General features: G+C 42.7%; 1 protein-coding gene across 1 annotated transcript in view; it reads left to right on the top strand.

The window, feature by feature from the left end:
• SNTA1 (syntrophin alpha 1) overlaps window positions 1-17,161 on the top strand; it is a 69,036-nt gene extending 51,875 nt beyond the window's left edge. Inside the window, exons 3-8 of the mRNA XM_063145018.1 lie at window positions 3,235-3,430; window positions 4,395-4,602; window positions 6,450-6,580; window positions 12,889-13,085; window positions 13,599-13,786; window positions 16,121-17,161. Of these exons, the coding sequence (XP_063001088.1) occupies window positions 3,235-3,430; window positions 4,395-4,602; window positions 6,450-6,580; window positions 12,889-13,085; window positions 13,599-13,786; window positions 16,121-16,213 (1,013 nt within the window). The 3' untranslated portion in view covers window positions 16,214-17,161. The remainder of the gene's footprint in view (window positions 1-3,234; window positions 3,431-4,394; window positions 4,603-6,449; window positions 6,581-12,888; window positions 13,086-13,598; window positions 13,787-16,120) is intronic.
• The last annotated feature ends 206 nt before the right edge of the window (window positions 17,162-17,367 follow it).

The following is a 17,367-nucleotide window of genomic DNA, read 5'->3' as shown; positions in this document are numbered from 1 at the left end:
TTATGAATATGGATCAAATATCCTAACTTATGTTGACTAGTAAGTGGGTTGTTGACTGCAGGTTGTACTCTTGAAAACCACTGAATGCAATGTTTAGAATTCAGCACAGGTTTCATTCTTAATTATTCAGTGGTAGCCACAACGGAATAATTTCCATTCATGTGGATAGTTTCAGTACCACTTGCCTTGTTGAGTGGCAATTTTGTTGTCCGCGTCTCCCTTTCGTATGTCTGGCTGTGATCCAAAGAAGCTACGTGCAAAGAAGAAACGGCTTTCTTTAAAGTTTGTTGCTATTACAGCAACTTCTGTTGCCGAAGAGGCAAGCCAAAGTTAACTTTGAAACACATATTCCACCTTTAGCCTTTGGAGCAGCTACTGAAAAAATGTCTTGGGAACCATTGAAGGTAAAATTTTCAAAGAAATTAATTTGAGCTCTGTCACTTAAACAATGCATTGAAGTGTTCTGTCTTACTTTCAGCATTCCCTGTGATACGTCTTAGCTGCTGTGGGTCCTGTAGTCAGAATTTTAAAAATGTAACCCCTATGAATGCTTATGGTCTTTGAAGTGTCATCGTCAAGTAGCAATAATGATGATAGCATTTATATAGCACTTTTGGAATATTCAAAGCACTTTGCATACATTATCTTGACATTCTTACAACAGCTTCATAGGGTGGATATATATTATACCCCAGGTACAATATACAGGGCTTAGAATCATAGAATAGTAGCTTTGGGAGGGCCTATAAGGTCATCAAGTCCAACCCCCTGCTCAATGCAGGAATCTACCTTAAAGCCTACCTGACAGATGGCTGTCCAGCTGCCTCTTGAAGGCCTGTAGTGTGGGAGAGCCCACAATTTGTCGTAATTTCTGTGCTCAAGGCTCGTTTAAAGCCACCTCAGGAATTCTTGCCAGAGCAAGACTCCAATGGAGGAGTTTCTGCTCAGTCTCTTAGCCAGAATGCTGTGAACATTCCCCCACAGGTGCCAGAGATGCAATTCCTCCTGAATACCCAGTCTCCACTATGTGGCATCCCCCCCTCCAGTAAATATGAACAGAAGTGTGTAGCTTTGCATAAACAAGCTATTTTTCTCTCCTTTATATCCACGGATCTATTGCAGTGACAGAGGCTCCCACTAGAATGCACTTGGAGCAATCTTGGCTGGCATCCCAGTGCCTTTGAAATGCCTGTTGGCTGGTGGTCAGAGAACAGCTTGCACAGGCGGGAACATTTATCCGACGTATTGGGAACAAGTGTAAAAAGTAATCTAGTTAGCACACTGTCAAATATCAGCCCAGCTTCACTGGTTTCTTCCCAACGCCCTTCATCGCTTTAGATAGTCGTTGGGAACTGCACCGATCACAAAGTGGTATGTGGAGAATTGTGGGCTCGGCTTTGAGGGCTGGACTTACAAATGGACAGGAGCTGTAACTTCTCTCCAAAATAGTTTCCATTGAAATTGTATCCTATTTCCATTCCCTCCGGTGCCCTTCCTGCCTCAGAAACAGCACCTGGAGGCATGCCACACACCCACTGAGCATTCAGTACATACAAAGAACGTGCTAACTACAAAGCACACTAAAGGCACACGAACTGCCGGGCATATGGCATAAACATGGGACATGCGCCTTACTGGTGCACAAGCACATGGTCTATTTTGAGGCAGGCAAAATCTGTTTGAGGTGCACCAAACAGAAAGGTTGTGTGTTTGAATAAGGATGCTACCAACTAGAAAGAAGAGAAATCTGGGACAAATCATTTTTATAGTTCCAGTAGACTTTATTAAGGCAGCAACTTGGACACACCCACTTTTTTTAAAAAAAAAAATCAATATTGTTTTTGGCATAAAGTGAAAGAAAGAGGGTTAGGGTTAGTTGCCATCTGGCGTATTTGCATAACCATATTGGCATTTTGAGAATGTGGGTTGACTAGATCCATGCGGAGTTTTGTTTTTGGCATGTGATAAAGTCATTGTGTAATTGATTCACCATGTATGCTGCTAGAAACTCAAAGCTATATTTACCAGTTTGTTGTGTCAGTAGGGGATCGCTTGCAAGGGCTTGAGTTTGGAACAATGACGTCCGTTGCTTACCATGTGCGCGCTCAAGCAGCAGTAATCACGCAGCCATGTCAAACTATTGTCTATGTGGGGCTGCCTTTGAAAAGCATTTGGAAACCAGCTAGTCCAAAACATAGCTGCCTGGCAAACTACACCTCACCATGGGGCAGATAAGATTTTCTCTGGCTCTCAGTTTGTTTCTAGGCACAATTCAAACTAACCTTTAAACCCCAAATGGCTTGGGACCCAGTCTCTAAAGGATTGCCTGCTCCCACATGTGGTTTTTCCATCAGTTAAGGGTGCAATCCTATACCTGTTTAGACAAAAAAAAAATCTACATCTCCCAACCAAGACAGCAAGTATGGTGTAGTAATTAAGAGTATTGGACTGGGGATTCAGGAGATCTGGGATCTAGTACCCACACAGCCATGAAGATTACTGTGTTTTTATATTGTTTTATACTTTTTATAAGCTGCTTGGAGGACTTTTAAAGTTGAAATGCAGGTTAAGACATTTCCTACATAAATAAAAAACAAACATTCCCAACTAACATCCTTGTCAATATGCTTATGGGCTAAGAGAATTTACCCCTCCCCTCATTTTCTCCATGAGTAGTTGGGGTCAAGTAAACCCTGCCAGTGCTGAAAAGATACATAAAATGTTTATGTCAGTCTCCTACAACTCCATATTCCAGGTATTCCTGGAAGTCTAGAGTGCCATCTGATGTTCCAACCATCAGCAGATGGACAGAATTAATGTGCCTGTTTTAACAGCATTTGGGGTCAATTCCACACCTATGACTGAGGAAAATGAAAACCTTGCACCTAATGCTCTTTTATCTTTTCAATTATGGTTCATGTCTGCATATAGTTAGACCAGTCCCTGTTTTCCATTTTTCATTAGAAAGTAAAATGGGGTGGGGGGAACCCAATATTTTGTTTTCATAATAGACAATTTACTCTCTTTCTTAATAGCACAGCACACAAATGGTATTAGGCGTCACTAGTAGGTCTCTCTGTGGTGGGGAAGACCACGATGACTTAGTGTGCTGTCCAGATGCTAAGGGGTGATGGGCATCTTCATGGTTCTTCCATCTTTAAACCAGGACTTATAAAAGGGGGGGGGGAGTTTGAATTGCGCTCTGAATCCTGTGTATTTCTTTCTCTGTTCCAGTCAAGTACATGAAGGAGATTTCTCCCTATTTTAAAAACTCCTCAAGTGGCGCAACTGTAAGTTGGGACTCTTCACCAGCCTTTCAAAAGCAAGCTTCTCCTGCCCTCTCCCTCCGAGACCTCAAGGAAGGGAGGAATGTCCCCTTAAAAATGTGCTACGTATCAAGGAAATGTCTACCCAGTGATCCAGAAAACAGGTAATCCGGTCACCCCACTAATGCCTACAATTCCCCTGGCCTTTTTTTTTTTTTTGCAGCAAGTTTGTTGTCTACTGTTGGCTGGGGATGATGGGAGTTGTAGTCCAACATATCTGGAGGGTACCATGTTGGAGAAGGGTGCTTTAATGAGCTCTCTGTAGGAATTTCTGTATATGAAAAGGCCAGGGGGTGAGGAAGTCTGTGGTGCTCCATATGTTCTTGGACTCAAATTCACATTAGCCCTGACCAACATTGGGCCTGTTCAGACAACACGCTAAGCCATGGTTAAGCTGCCAACCCTTTTGCAGCATAAGGTTAGTGAGCATGTTTAAACCATGGTTATGTAGCCACCATGGTTAGGAATGGTTCACGCCCGCCAAGTCATGGTTCACACGTTAAGCCATGTTTAGCTCAGTGGTGGGGGGATGATAATAGTGGCCAGCCTTACAGAGGTGTTTCCTATGAGTTGCTGAGATAATGTTAGTACTTTGAATATTCAGAATGAGCTATGTGAATCCCAAGTATTATTAGCTGCTCCAAATAAGTGGATTACATCAGTATAATACTGTGGGATGATCCTGCATTACAAATGTATTGCCACTAGGTTAAATTTGAGTCCTTTTAGGTCTTCCTTCTTTTAGAAATGAATTTCAGTGGGTCCACATACATGTACTGCGGTCTCCCAAACTAAGACTTTAGAAGAGGAAAGACTCGGGACTATGGTATGCTATATCAGATAACCCTATATTAGGGTTATCTGATCCCCCTGATTCACCGAGAGGTAGGCTGGGCACCCAGTTCATATCATGGATATCCCTGAAATTGTGAACTTACGTGAACCATCCCCATCAAGGCTTTGCAACTTGAAATGCAAGAAATGTGGTGGTCACTTGCCATGATGACAGCTTGTGTTTTGGCTGCTAGAAGGATTTCAGTCTCATGTTAAAGGAAATTCTCCATGCAGATACCTCGAAGTATGCTCAGCAGATGGACAGATTCCCTTGTTTCTTCGAGCGAAGGATGAAGCGTCTGCCCAGGCGTGGTTCAGCGCCATTCACACCAACATCGGTGCCCTGTTGCCAAGAGTCAAAGAGGAGCTGAGGGCTTTGCAGTCTGGAGTTACCATTGCAGGAAGCAGAGACATCAAGCACATTGGCTGGCTCACTGAGCAGGTAGTGCTGGGCGCTCCGGTTTGAACTGCACTGATCCTCATGAGGAACAGCTAGCCCATTAGCCCATCAGGGCCAGTACTGTCTGCTTTGACCAGCAGCAGCTCTGTCTGACCTGCTCCCCGAGATCCATTTCAGTGGAGATTTGGGGAATTAAACTTGAGATTTTCTACATGCAAAAGATTTTGGTTTGTTCCTTTGTGTCTTTATGTTAGAAAATAAATAAATAAAGGGTTCCGGTTTGAAAGAAAAACATGTAAGCATCATAATGTGATATTATGTAAGACTGGTATGGCTATATGTCAGTGATAACATAGAGAGCGGCCACAGCTCCATGGTAGAGCACATGCTTTGCATGTAAAAGGTCAGGTAAGCCTGAGAGAAAGCCCTCCTGAAACCCTGGAGATCCCTGGCCAGTCAGTATAGACAATAATGACCTAGATGGATCAAACTCGGTATAAGACACAGTTCCTGTATTCCTAGAAAGACTTTATCCACATGGCTTCCATTTGTGGCTGCTTGGCTATTGTGTGATGAATTTATGTTATGAAAGCTTCATATGACCAAATTGGCAACTACGTTAGCTTCATTATCCACTCAAGGCTGCTCAGTTCATAACAGAGCAGGATTTCATCCACATCAAAATACAGAATAGCTTGGGAGTGTAAATAGTTTTTCCCATAAGTTCCAGCCAAGCATCTGGCATTCCTAAGTCACCAGTGATTTATATTTGGGGGGAGACATCTATCACCCAGAATCATAGAGTTAGAAGGGATCTCAAAGTTAATCTAGTCCACCCTGCTGTCGATGCAAAAAGTCCATTAGTGCAGCACCTCTGATAAGTGGCAGTCCAGCCAATACTTTAAAAACTCTAGTGAAGAGCAGCCTGCCACTTTCCAAAGCAGCCTGTTTCACCATCAGACAGCTCGAACCATCAGGAAAGCCCTGGCAATCCAACAACTTAAAAAAAATAAGGATAGTGGAGAGCAAGATTCTTCAGCTGCAATTCTCAAAGGATATAAAACTAGGTCTCTTTATCCTCTAGAGAGCGGAGCCTCTGTTACCTACTCACCCAAAACCTCTGGGTACTCTGATCTTGTTTTTACCTGCTGGTTTTGTTTTGTTTTGTTTTGAAATGCAGTGTCTGTTTGAATTTGATGGTCTTATGCATTATATATCTTACCGTGTTTTGGACCGTTTACATTAGAAGCCACATTGGGCTTCCTTTTTAGGTGGAAAGGCAGTTTAAGGCACAATCCTATACATGCTTAGACAGAAAAAAGTCCTACAACTCCAATGGCTGGTTGGGACATGCTGGGAGTTTATTTATTTATTTCATTTTATTTATTTCATTAATATCCCGCATAATAGCCAAAGCTCTATACTGCCCCAAAGCCAAGATGTAGATATTCACTAACGGTAACTCTTAGAGTGCAATCCTTTGCATGTGCAGACAAAAAAATCCTACAATTCCCAGATGCTGACTGGGGTATGCTGGAAATTGTAGGGCCTTTTTTTCCTGTCTAAATATGCATAGGATTGCACCCTTATACATTTCAAAGCAGTAAAAATAGCTGTTCTAATACCATTCAGTCTGAGCATCCTTGATGGGCCCCTGTACTCCAGCGCTACTTAACCTGGTGGCCTCCAGATGAACTGAGCGGCAACATCCAATCCATGACAAGATGCAGTCCAACATATCTGGAGGACACCCTGTTGGGGAAGGCTGCTGTACTCAAATGCATTTCTGATCCAATGGCAGCCAAGAACAAAATCGCCATCCTGCTTGCAGTGGATTTATTTTGTTGGATGGGTGCTGTGCTTCTGTGACCGTTACCGTTTGTCTGCAGCTCCCCGGAGATGGGACGAAGAACATCCTTGCCATCCTCACAGAGAAGGAGCTCCTCTTCTATAGCAGTTTCCCACAAAGCAGAGATGCCCTGAATAAGCCAACACACAGTTTCCCTCTCATCGCCACCAGGTAATGCAAACTGCAGTTCTGAGCGGGTGGACGGCGCCATGCCCCTACACTGGACCTTCAGCAGCTGGAGTTTGGAAAAGCCACTTTCTGAGTAGCAGGGTTACAAAACCTTGGCCGCAGGGCACGTCATCCTCCTTAACTTGACACCTCCTCCCCACTGCGTTAGCCTCTCTTAATCCTCTCGCTGTAACTGTTTAGACTGTGTTGCTACACGTGGAGCGCATTGGCACCATGGAAGAGAAAGCTTGTACAGAGCAACGATCTTCTGTTAACACAAGTGGAGTGGTTTAAAAAGTAGTAGCCTTTCCTACTTCTGATGAATGGACTCACATAGCCGAAGCTCCCTGGGTGGTTCACAAAAATTAAAACCATTCAAAGTATAAAACTAACAGTATAAAAACATTATATAAAATACAATATAAAAGCACAACCAGGATAAAATCTGCTGCAGTGCAGAAATATAAATTTAAAATACAAATTTAAAACAGCAAAGTTAAAATTAAATTTCTAGACTGTTAAAATGCTGAGAGAATAAAAAGGTCTTCAGCTGGTGTCTGAAAGAATATAGTGTAGATGCCAGGCAAACCTCCTTACGGAGCTCATTCCACAGCCGGGGTGCCACAGCAGAGAAGGCCCTCCTCTTGGTAGCCACCTATCTTAATTCCTTTGGCAGGGGCTCATGGAGAAGGACCCCTGAGGATGACCTCAGGGTCCGGGCAGGTACATATGGGAGGAGGCGTTCCTTCAGATAAGCTGGACCCAAGCCGTTTAGGGCTTCGAATGTTAATACCAGCACTTTACGTAGTCGCGTAACAGCTGCCCTATATCCAACCTTTTGGAGACTACTCCATATAAGATTCTACTCTTGTACGTTGGGGGTCAGTGCAGATCTTCTCTTCCCAGGCTATTGCAGCTCATTCCTTCTGTCGGAATGGGAGGTTCCACACAGAGAGCCAATACACACGCTGCATTAAACATAACAGTCCACATGCACTTTCCATATGACTGGGTTTACAGCAGCCACTTGGGCACAATGTTCTTTCCAGGAGTAAAGTAACAAACCCTAAACAATGTGAATTACTGAAAGAATATGCCAAGTTAATTATCCTGCAATAAAAGACACTGATTAACTTCGGACTCTGATCATTGCTATGTAGAAATGCAGTAAAATTGTGTAGATTTTAACCCACTTCATTATGAAAACAAAAGAGTAAGCATAAAAAATTAAATGTACCGATCTTCACTAAGATTTTTTTTTATTGCACCTAATCCCATTTGGGAGAGATGCACAGGATGGGTTTTCTTTGTGGCCAGGGTCTATCATAGGCCATTTAACAACTGCAAAGAGGCAAATCCGCTTTGTCACCAAGTCTACACTCGCTAGGAAGCTGCAACCAATCACAGCTTCCTGTTGAATATATGTGTATGATTCATGAATTTGCATACTTGTGTTCTTTGCATTTCACATTTTCAGCGTTTAGATGGGCCAACAAATGTTTTATTTCAAAATATGTATATCACTATTTTTTAAAAAAAACCTCATAGCAGTGCATACATTTTATGCAATAATAAATACAATAAAACCCTTAAAGTAACAGAATAAAATAAAATATATTGCAACAAATGGCAGGAGCTCTACCCAAGCAGGCAAGAAACAGAAATGAGAAACCTCACCAATTAACTTGAAAATGATCCAGGATCTTCTTTAAAATGTATATATCAGAATATCTTAGGTAATTTTTGTGAGCAAATTTGAGAGGCTCATGTCCCCCTTCCCTTTGTCCCCATAAGCTACCCCCACCAGACCTACACTCACCTTTCCTTCCCTTATTTCAGCAGCAAAGAGGAGCAGAGGGAGGTATTTTCTCCTTCCTCTCCATTACACTAGGTAAGAGCGTCCGGTAACATAGGGGACTACAGAGAATTATGGTAGTTCTCCCAAGGACTCCTGCAACTGTAGCTACAGCTTTGGGGACCAGAGATGGAGAGGCAGCAATTCCTCTCTGGCTCAGACTTTTGTAAAGCCCATCTCAAAATGAAAAGCTTTCCAAGCTCCAACATCCTCCTCTGGCTTGGATTTTAGCCAGAGGAGGAGGAGGATGTAGCTTGTAAAGTTTGCTTCTCATTTTGAGACAGGCTTTAGAAGCCCCTGAAGTTTTTTCTTAAGAACAAAGCAGCAAGGACAAGCTTCACATATTTTAGAAGTGCTACACCTAAAATATGCAATGTGATGTGGCCCTGATGACTGATTGGACCATGACTCTTGGGGTTTGTTGGTTGTGTAGGTTGTCCCTCTCTATTTGTGTCCTCTTTCCTTTCCAGGCAGTTTCACAGCGCTTGATTGTGGCACTCTTGTGTACATTAGCTTATCTGTGGAATATATGAAGCATCCTGCTTTGGCACAGGGAGTAGGATGTCAGGACCTGGGTCATGTCCAACTAAGTGGTTCTATATGAGGAGTTGTTTGTATGTCTGCCAAAGATAACATGCAATCACACGAGGAGTAGTTTATTTCCTGAAAATGAAATAAAAGAAACTAGAGAAGTGTAAGTGTGTGTGTGTGTGTATGTATGTGTGTGTGTGTGTGAGAGAGAGAGAGAGAGAGGATCTGTGCTGAGGCTTTTCTAAGGCTCTGCTGCCCCCTTGTGTGAAAGGTCTGAAAACAGACTAGAAAATGGTAATTACCAGTCAAAGGAAATAGGAAGTTTCTTCCTAGAATAAAAGCATACCACTTCCCTCACCCCAACATGTAAGAAGAATTCTTATAGAACAGACCAAACCATCTTGTCTAACATACTGTTTTCCACTGTGGCCAACTGGTTGCATGGGAAGTCTACCAAGAGTTCCTGAAGGAGGACCAGTCAAGGCTGGTGGCTTCGATGTCAGTGGGGTGGTGAGTCCACTTTGGGTTTCAGTCAGAACCCTTAGCTATCTCCTTTAGAGTTCTGATAGACACCTGGAACAAATTCACTGCCCCAATGACATCAGAGCCACCACCCCCTCCCCCCCAAGGAAGCCAGTAGCTCTCTCTGATCTGTGGCTCCCAGCTTATGGTATTTGGGGATGTATTATCTCTGAACATGGCAGTTCCCTTTCACTTTTGTGACTAATAATTGCTGTTAGACCTATCCTCTATGAATTTGTCTAATCCCACCCATATCATCTCCTGTTGGTATCTACCATCTTGAGAAAGGACTCTACTGCGTATATTACTAATTCCCCATAATTCGTCACTGTGTTAGAATGCATTTCAGTGCATAGCAGCCATTTCACTGAGTACCTCAAGGGCTTGGTCTGTACACGTGGCCCTTGCAAACTCAGTGAGCATGTTTCTAAATGTAAAATCTCCCCCTTCGTGGAATCTTCTTCCTGAAATTGGTTAGAGTCATTTTTACTGTGCAATCCTGTGCATGTCTACTCAGACATAAGCCCCATTGAGTTCAATGGGTACTCAGATAAGTTATGTATAGGATTGCAGCCGTAGTAAGTGAAGTGATGTGGCTAGAAGAGACTGAGATAAAGCTATTTGAAGTTTTAGTTCCAAAGTCCAGATTTTATTTTATTTTTTATTTTGTTGCTATTTGGTACATATTGTGTGTGAATGCAAGAAAGGGAGATTTCAGAGGAAAGGGGTACTTAACACTACAGATTGTGTTATAGTAGAGAGGCATAAAAACTACTATGCAGTGTAGGGTATGTGGAGCAGGTGGTGTTATAAACAGTATTAGAGTGACCTCTAGTGGCCATTATCCCACATGAGTGGTCCATAATAGAAACCAAAATAAAAATTAGGCCAGCAACAAGTCTGGATTTGCCATCAAATGTATATTTCATAGGTAGTCACAGCCAATCCCATTTTTTTGACAAATGTACCCGTCCAATGCAGGTCTTCATATCTATTTTTGCCACATTCATACATTTAGGTGTACACTTTTAAAAAAATAAAAACAACCTCATCTGTGCATACCTTAGAAGAACATCATGTGTGAAACAGCCCTGTAAACCAATACAAATAAATAGTTTAGTTAAACTTTTGCTGTACGCTAATGTGCAACTGAATGCACAAATAAACCATTGGATCTATATAGCATGTTTACTTATGCAAGCATCAACCTGACAGCTCTTTCTTCCACCACGTAAAAAACCCCAAAAAAGGTAAGTCCAAAACTCTGACAATTTTTAGTATAAATACCAATATTTCACTTTAATTAAAACCAATAAATTAGCAATCATAAATACCCAAGACTATATCACATGCATAAGCTGTACAAATTCACAATACTGATATCCCAAACACACTTGGTCCTCTTCTGTGGGAGAAAATGCACAGGGAAAAAACCACTGAAGCCCTTAATCAGCATCATGTCTGAATTGCAATCATCCAATAAATATATGGTATCAATTTACCAGTAGTTATTATATATACAGAAACTGAGATCCATACCTTTCAGTTGGTAACTGCATAAAAGAAAGGGGAAGAGGTACATTCCCTCCTGTACTCTGCAACATATTAAAAAAATCTATGTTAAATTTTAATAGCCCTTTCCCCAGTATATCTATTATACAAATAAACCATAAGATGAAAAAATAATGTAAAGAACCCAGAGAGTAACCCCTTTTCTTTTTTTAAAAGCCATCATGGGGCATGCTTACCAAGATGATCAATCCATTCCTTCTGTAGCTGCAATATACCATCTCTTAATTGACAAAAACAACAAACCATAGTTCTGATTTGTAATGTATATCCCTCATAGGCTAGGGTATTATAAGCCTTTCCCAATTTACTACCTTTTGTTTGCGCTCTAATAACATTCTCTCATCTGTGTTATTTTCTTTATACAATGCTTATTTCAAAACCCTGGAAGGATATCTCATTTGATTAAACTGCACATATTGGCATTGAAGAGGACAGATAAGTCGAAATGCATTTGGGCTATCAATATTGTGGATTTGTACAGCCTATGTATGTGAGGACTGCTAATTTATTGGTTTGAATTTGAGTGAGATATTGGTATTTATATTATTTTTTTGTTATATTACCGGACATACATTTTTCCCTTTAAATGTTTTGGTTTTGTACTTATACAAGCATCTGCATGATTTCAGTCTCCACTTGAAAGGTGCCTTGATTACTAATTTCACAGTCTCGCCTCTTTGGAGGTGCAGCTCCAGATAGTGTCAACTTGGCCCAAACACCATGGCCTAAAATGTAGCTGCTTAAAAAGAGGGATACATTAGAAAAACATTCTATGGGACAAAGTGGATTTGGGTGGCCAGATGTGGTAGGCGCAATATTATTATTATTATTATTTATTTATATAGCACCATCAATGTACATCAATACACCATCAATACACCTGGGCCTTTAATAGCCTATTCCGTGAGTGAAGCATTGTGGCAGGAGAAATTGTAGCGGCGGATCTCTCCCTTTGATGCATCTTTTAAAGGAAAGAGATGCAGGCAAAGTTCTCTGGGCCCCAAAATGAGCCCTTGAGCCCTTGTAATGCTCACCTAAAAAGAAGAGGTGGTCATTGCGGGTGTCCAAATTCTTCTCCAATTTGGATTAAAATCTGAAGAACAATTCATGGTTCCGTCTCATCTCAGATCCTCCTCCCTTACAAGATAAATTATCCACCTAGCAGTAGTCGTCCAGACACTGAGCTGCTGCTGTACTATTAGTCCCTTGAAAAAACATATTACCCACCCACCCCACAAGCACCAAAGTTTTCTCCACTGTTGTGCATGATAATAGGTAGATCTCACTCTTTCCTTCATCCTACCACCACTACCAGAGCTGTTTTGGACAAGTACTGTAAGTTATCCCTCCATAGTCCTATAGTCCCAGGCGCAATTGGTAAATTAAAAAGTAACCAGAGGAATTGTTTGGGGGGGGGGATCAGGGAGGGAGGAAAGGAAGGGTTGGGTGACTTGTGAACCTTAGATTGTCTCAGAAAATAAGCAGAACTATTTCTAATTGGGGTATTTATGTGGAATAACGAAAATTGGATGTATTTGTCGCTCAGTTTATCTGAGCCACAAACCTTGTTTGCTCTGTGCTGAATCTAAGCTGTCCTGACCAGCCTAGGCTGCACACTTCTGGGACACTACTACCCGACTGTTATCACAAAATATACACACAATTGTTCACCTCCTACACTATCCCAACCCCAGCCTCAAATAGCAATGTGTTTACTTAGAATGGGCTCAAATTGGCTCAGTGGTAATTTGAACAATAATGAAATATAATAGTGGGGGTAGAATGGATGTGCTTCACACTGAAAGGGCCTTTTCACCCCCAATCCATGCAGGCTTGTGCACTCCGGCCCATCCAAGGGCTCTCTTCTCTACGATTCAGAACTCTCCTTTGCTTTGCGGACTGGAACCAAGAAGGGTGTGGAGACGCACCTGTTCAGTGTGGAGACGCACCGAGACCTCGCCACGTGGACAAGGATGCTGGTGGATGGATGCCACAATGCAGCCGAGTGTGTCCAGGAAGTGTCAACAGGTCAGGAAGCAGATGGAGCTTTGTACTTGAGGATTGGCCATTGGGGCTTTCAGTGGATCTGCAACGGATATTTGGACCTGTCTGCTCGGGAGTGTCTCCCGCTTGCCAGATTGGTATTGTAGCACAGACATAGAAACAGGGTTTTTTTTGAGGACCCCTAACACCATTCCTTAGTCCCCAGGCATGACTGGTAAATTGGATTAACATGGGGATTAGTTATCCTAGCTTCACCACCAGTCCTAAACCCACCATAATGTATACTTCACATTAGTTTCTGCCCATATCTGCTGGATTATTACTACCCCTGAGTAACAGGTAATAGCAATTTACATGAATGATCAATGCCTTGATTAGGATGTGCTCATTTCCTTGGCTTTCCCTGCTCTGTACATAATTGCTCTCAAGTGGCTGTAGCAGCAGGCTTCTGTCACTGAATAGCAAGCCCCTCTCTAGAAAGTAGGGTTCAATGCCAAGTTATAACCTTTTTTCCGCTTGCCTCCCCCCCACACACAGCGTGCACCTGGAATGGGAGGGACTGCACCTTGTCCATCCACATCGAGAAGGGCTTCACCATCTCCACCCTGGAGCCAGGCCTTACCAAAGTCATCCTGCTGCAGCAACCTTTTGAGAAGCTGCAGATGTCCTCGGACGACGGGGCCAAGATGCTTTACTTGGACTTTGGCAGCTCAGAAGGAGAGATTGTGGGTTCCCTTTCACATTTTACTTCTGTTCTGTGCTGTTCTAGTGGGATCCCAGGGAAGAGATAGAAGATGGAATCTGTAGGGAGCAGAGCCCTGGGTGTTGAGTGCTTGGGGTACTTTGGAAGACCACGGAGTTGGAAAGAGATTGACCAGAAGAGAGGGTGTGATGGGAAGCTCTTGTTACTACTAGCTATCATTACTTGTATGTCACAAATGGTCATTGAGGAGGGGGGGAGGCATGCGACCTGGGGAGTGTGTGTTTTGAATCCAGGGGTGGCAGCGACAGGATGCCAAGTGGGCCAAGGACTCGCCCAGGTAATGTTAGGGGCACAAGATTTAAGTCAGGAGAGTTGAACCTCTTTGAGCCGCAGGCCAAATTCCATTTCAGAGAAACTCTCAGGGAAGGGGCACATCCCAGTGGTGGGCAGGGCCAAGGCCAAAAGGCAGAGCTAAAATGCAGAAACAAATATGAGCCAAAAGCTCTTACAGCCAGTCCTTAAGCCTTAGGAGAGGCAGGGTCAACCTTCCAGAATCATCAGAAGAAGAAAAACACCACACAAAAACTGAGAAACTGCCAAATGATTGGTGGCTGTGGGAAACACAGTGGGGCTAGGAAAAAGAAGGCCAGCTTGGGACTCCCAAGTGGGCCAGATGGCCCCCAGGTATGAGGTTCTGCACCCTTGCTTGAAGTGATGGTGACACAACAGAATGGCTTTGCTCAGAGGAAGAGAGGACAACATTGGCCCTTCAAGTTCCTGTCTTCAAAGCAGAACTGCACAACCTTTTTGTCCCCAAGGGATGCATATGATGCTGACGCATGCGCACACAGCAGTGATCCTGATACAGATTGCTCTTTCCTAGCAGTGAATTGCAACCATCTGTAGAGGATTTCTGGGGGAGGGAGTGGAGAGTACAAGCCACAGGAAAATTAGTCAGGACACCCTTGGGGTGGGGGACGTGTTGTGCGCCTCTGCTTTACAGAATGAGGACTTAGATTTGCAGCTCTCAGCAGAGCAGTGGAAAATTCCTTTGGCCAAAGCACAGCACTGGAAGGAAGGCCTTGCCTAGGAAAGTGGGGGACACTTCCTGTCCTCCCGTGCAAAGCTATACCCTTGCTGCCTCTGTGGCTGCCACATTTGCAGACCGCCACAAAAGGAGCAAAGAAAAGATACAAGGGAAATTGGTAACTTTGATCTCCACAACACTTTCACCAAAGGGATTCTATGAAGGAATTTCATTCCCAAACCATAGGCATCTGAGCCAAACTCCACATCATGGTCTATAGAGCTTGCCATCTCATGAGAGCAAATGGGGCTTTGCTGAAAGCAACCTATAAGGCCAGAAAGGGGTCGTGATGTTTGGGAGACTGTAATAGGCAAGGCACGCATCCACGGGGAAAAACAGATTTTTCAAAAGCCTATCGAGGGTAAGTGTGACAGCCAGGGCTGTGTGCACTCTGTGGATGCACGTGACTTTGGGAAGTGTAACATTTGTACTCAGCAGAAAATTGTGAAGCTCAGGTTTGTCTGGGTCTGGAAAAGTGAGAAAGAAAACACTTTCTAGATGCTCATGAGTGTGAGAAAAACTTTGGCAGTCTCAGGCAAAGGCTCAAAAACCCAGAAGGAAGTCTGGACAAGGGCTTTCAGGGATTGGCTGGGGGAAATCAAGTCTTCAAGGACTTTGGACAACTCTTTTATGGGCATTCATCCCCACTCTTCTCACCTGTTCTTGCCCCCACCCCAAATCACCAACCCTTTCCACTTCCTTCCTCTCTGCCCCACCAGTGTTGAAACTTTTGTAGAACAAACAAAAAACATGGTGCAAGACTAAATTATGCAAAGTTGTATATATAAATAAACTTAATTTGCATAAGGCATTCCAAGTACAGAGTTCAAGTTTAGGGTGTCCCCCCCTGCCCCGCCCCCCCGCCGCCAGTACAGAACACTAAGCAGAATCCAGCATGGGCAAATATCACCCACTGCTTGATGTCCATTTTCTGTAATTATTAGTTATTGTTTGAGACTCACTCTCTCTTTTTCTCTCTGTGCTTTGTCTTTCATAAGTTTTTGCAGTATCTGCTAAGAGTCCTGATTTTTCTTGAAATTCCTTCCCATAAGTTGGAGTACAAACTATATCAGTCTTATCGCTCATGCTGGGTGCAGCTTCTTCTTCTTTGGGGTCATGCATTGGATGGTTAATGAATTCACCAAATTCTTCCACTTTCTAAAGTCACTATTTATTACAGAACACCTGTAGCGAAGGACCAGATTTTACAGGGAAGTGAAATGCTCTGCATAAACCACTCATCATTGTCAATGTTTCCCTCCATTGCAGCAACTAGATCTTCATTCCTGTCCCAAAACCATTGTCTTCATCATCCACTCATTCCTCTCTGCCAAAGTGACCCGGCTGGGGTTGCTGGCATAGGGACATGGAGCAAAATCTGGAGAGAGCCAAGACTTCATGTGATCTATGCACTATGGCAATACCTTCATGGCAAAAGCAAGATTTTCAGATGCCGTTTCAGACTGGAGCAAGGACAACTGGTGTTATGCGTCCACAGCCAAAGGAAACCGTTAGACCTCCAGGACAACTGATGGAAACAAATGGATGGACAACTATCTCAGCATGCCAATCCCAGGACTGGATAGCCCATGCAATAAGATGTCCTTATAAACTTGCCCATCAGCACATGATATCCCTAAAAACATTACAAGCTTGGAAAATGGGATGTCTGAAGATGTCATACCAACCCAGTTCTGCCGTCACATTAGTGCCTTGAAGATATATTGATATATATATATATAAATCTGTTTGTATCAAGGTTTTATATTTATATAGCTCAGTTCATGAACCTTAAAGTGATGCTGACTTGGTAGGTTTGCTCTGCTTTTTCAACATCATTTTAGACACAGGCTGCAAACCTGTGCACAACCTTCTTGGGAGTAATGGCCATTGAACACAGTGGGATGTACTTCTAAGTAAACATGTATTAAGTTGATCTGAAATGTGGTAAATTAAGCCAGATCTTTTCATTATCATGAGAGCTGGAGAATTCTTAAACCATTTCTCTTACATGCAGCAGACATAAACTGAAAAGTGAGTAAAATGGATTTGCTGAGTTATCCAAACTTTGGAGATAGTTACAGAAGCCATATTTGTAAAAAGGCACTTGTTTTGAAAAGATCAGGATAATGGTTTTATTTTTATGCTTACTCTTGCCCCTCATTTTTTCTTTCTCAGATGTATGTCATATCTGGAGGTGCTCTTGACCAGGGGAAACAATTAGTTTTACGAGCTAAAAATAATGCATGAAATTACCTTTTATTTTGTTTTCCTTTTTTGTGAAAATAAATACAGATTACTAAAGATAACTAAAGCAAAGCTTGTTTTCCAATTTGTCTTACAAGCAACATTTGGAGTTGCCCACTGAGCCTGAAATTTACCAGTTTCCTCCCCACAACAACAGCTTTCTCATCACAGTTTAATTTTAATTGAAGCGGCTTTCTGGCTGCCTACGATATACATGACTATTATAAAATTAATCAGAGCCCTGTTGCTCAATACTGTTAACTTTGATC

This window comes from Elgaria multicarinata, chromosome 1, assembly GCF_023053635.1.
Source record: "Elgaria multicarinata webbii isolate HBS135686 ecotype San Diego chromosome 1, rElgMul1.1.pri, whole genome shotgun sequence".
Classification (NCBI taxonomy): Eukaryota; Metazoa; Chordata; class Lepidosauria; order Squamata; family Anguidae; genus Elgaria; species Elgaria multicarinata.
This window is presented reverse-complemented; position numbering and strand designations above follow the sequence as displayed.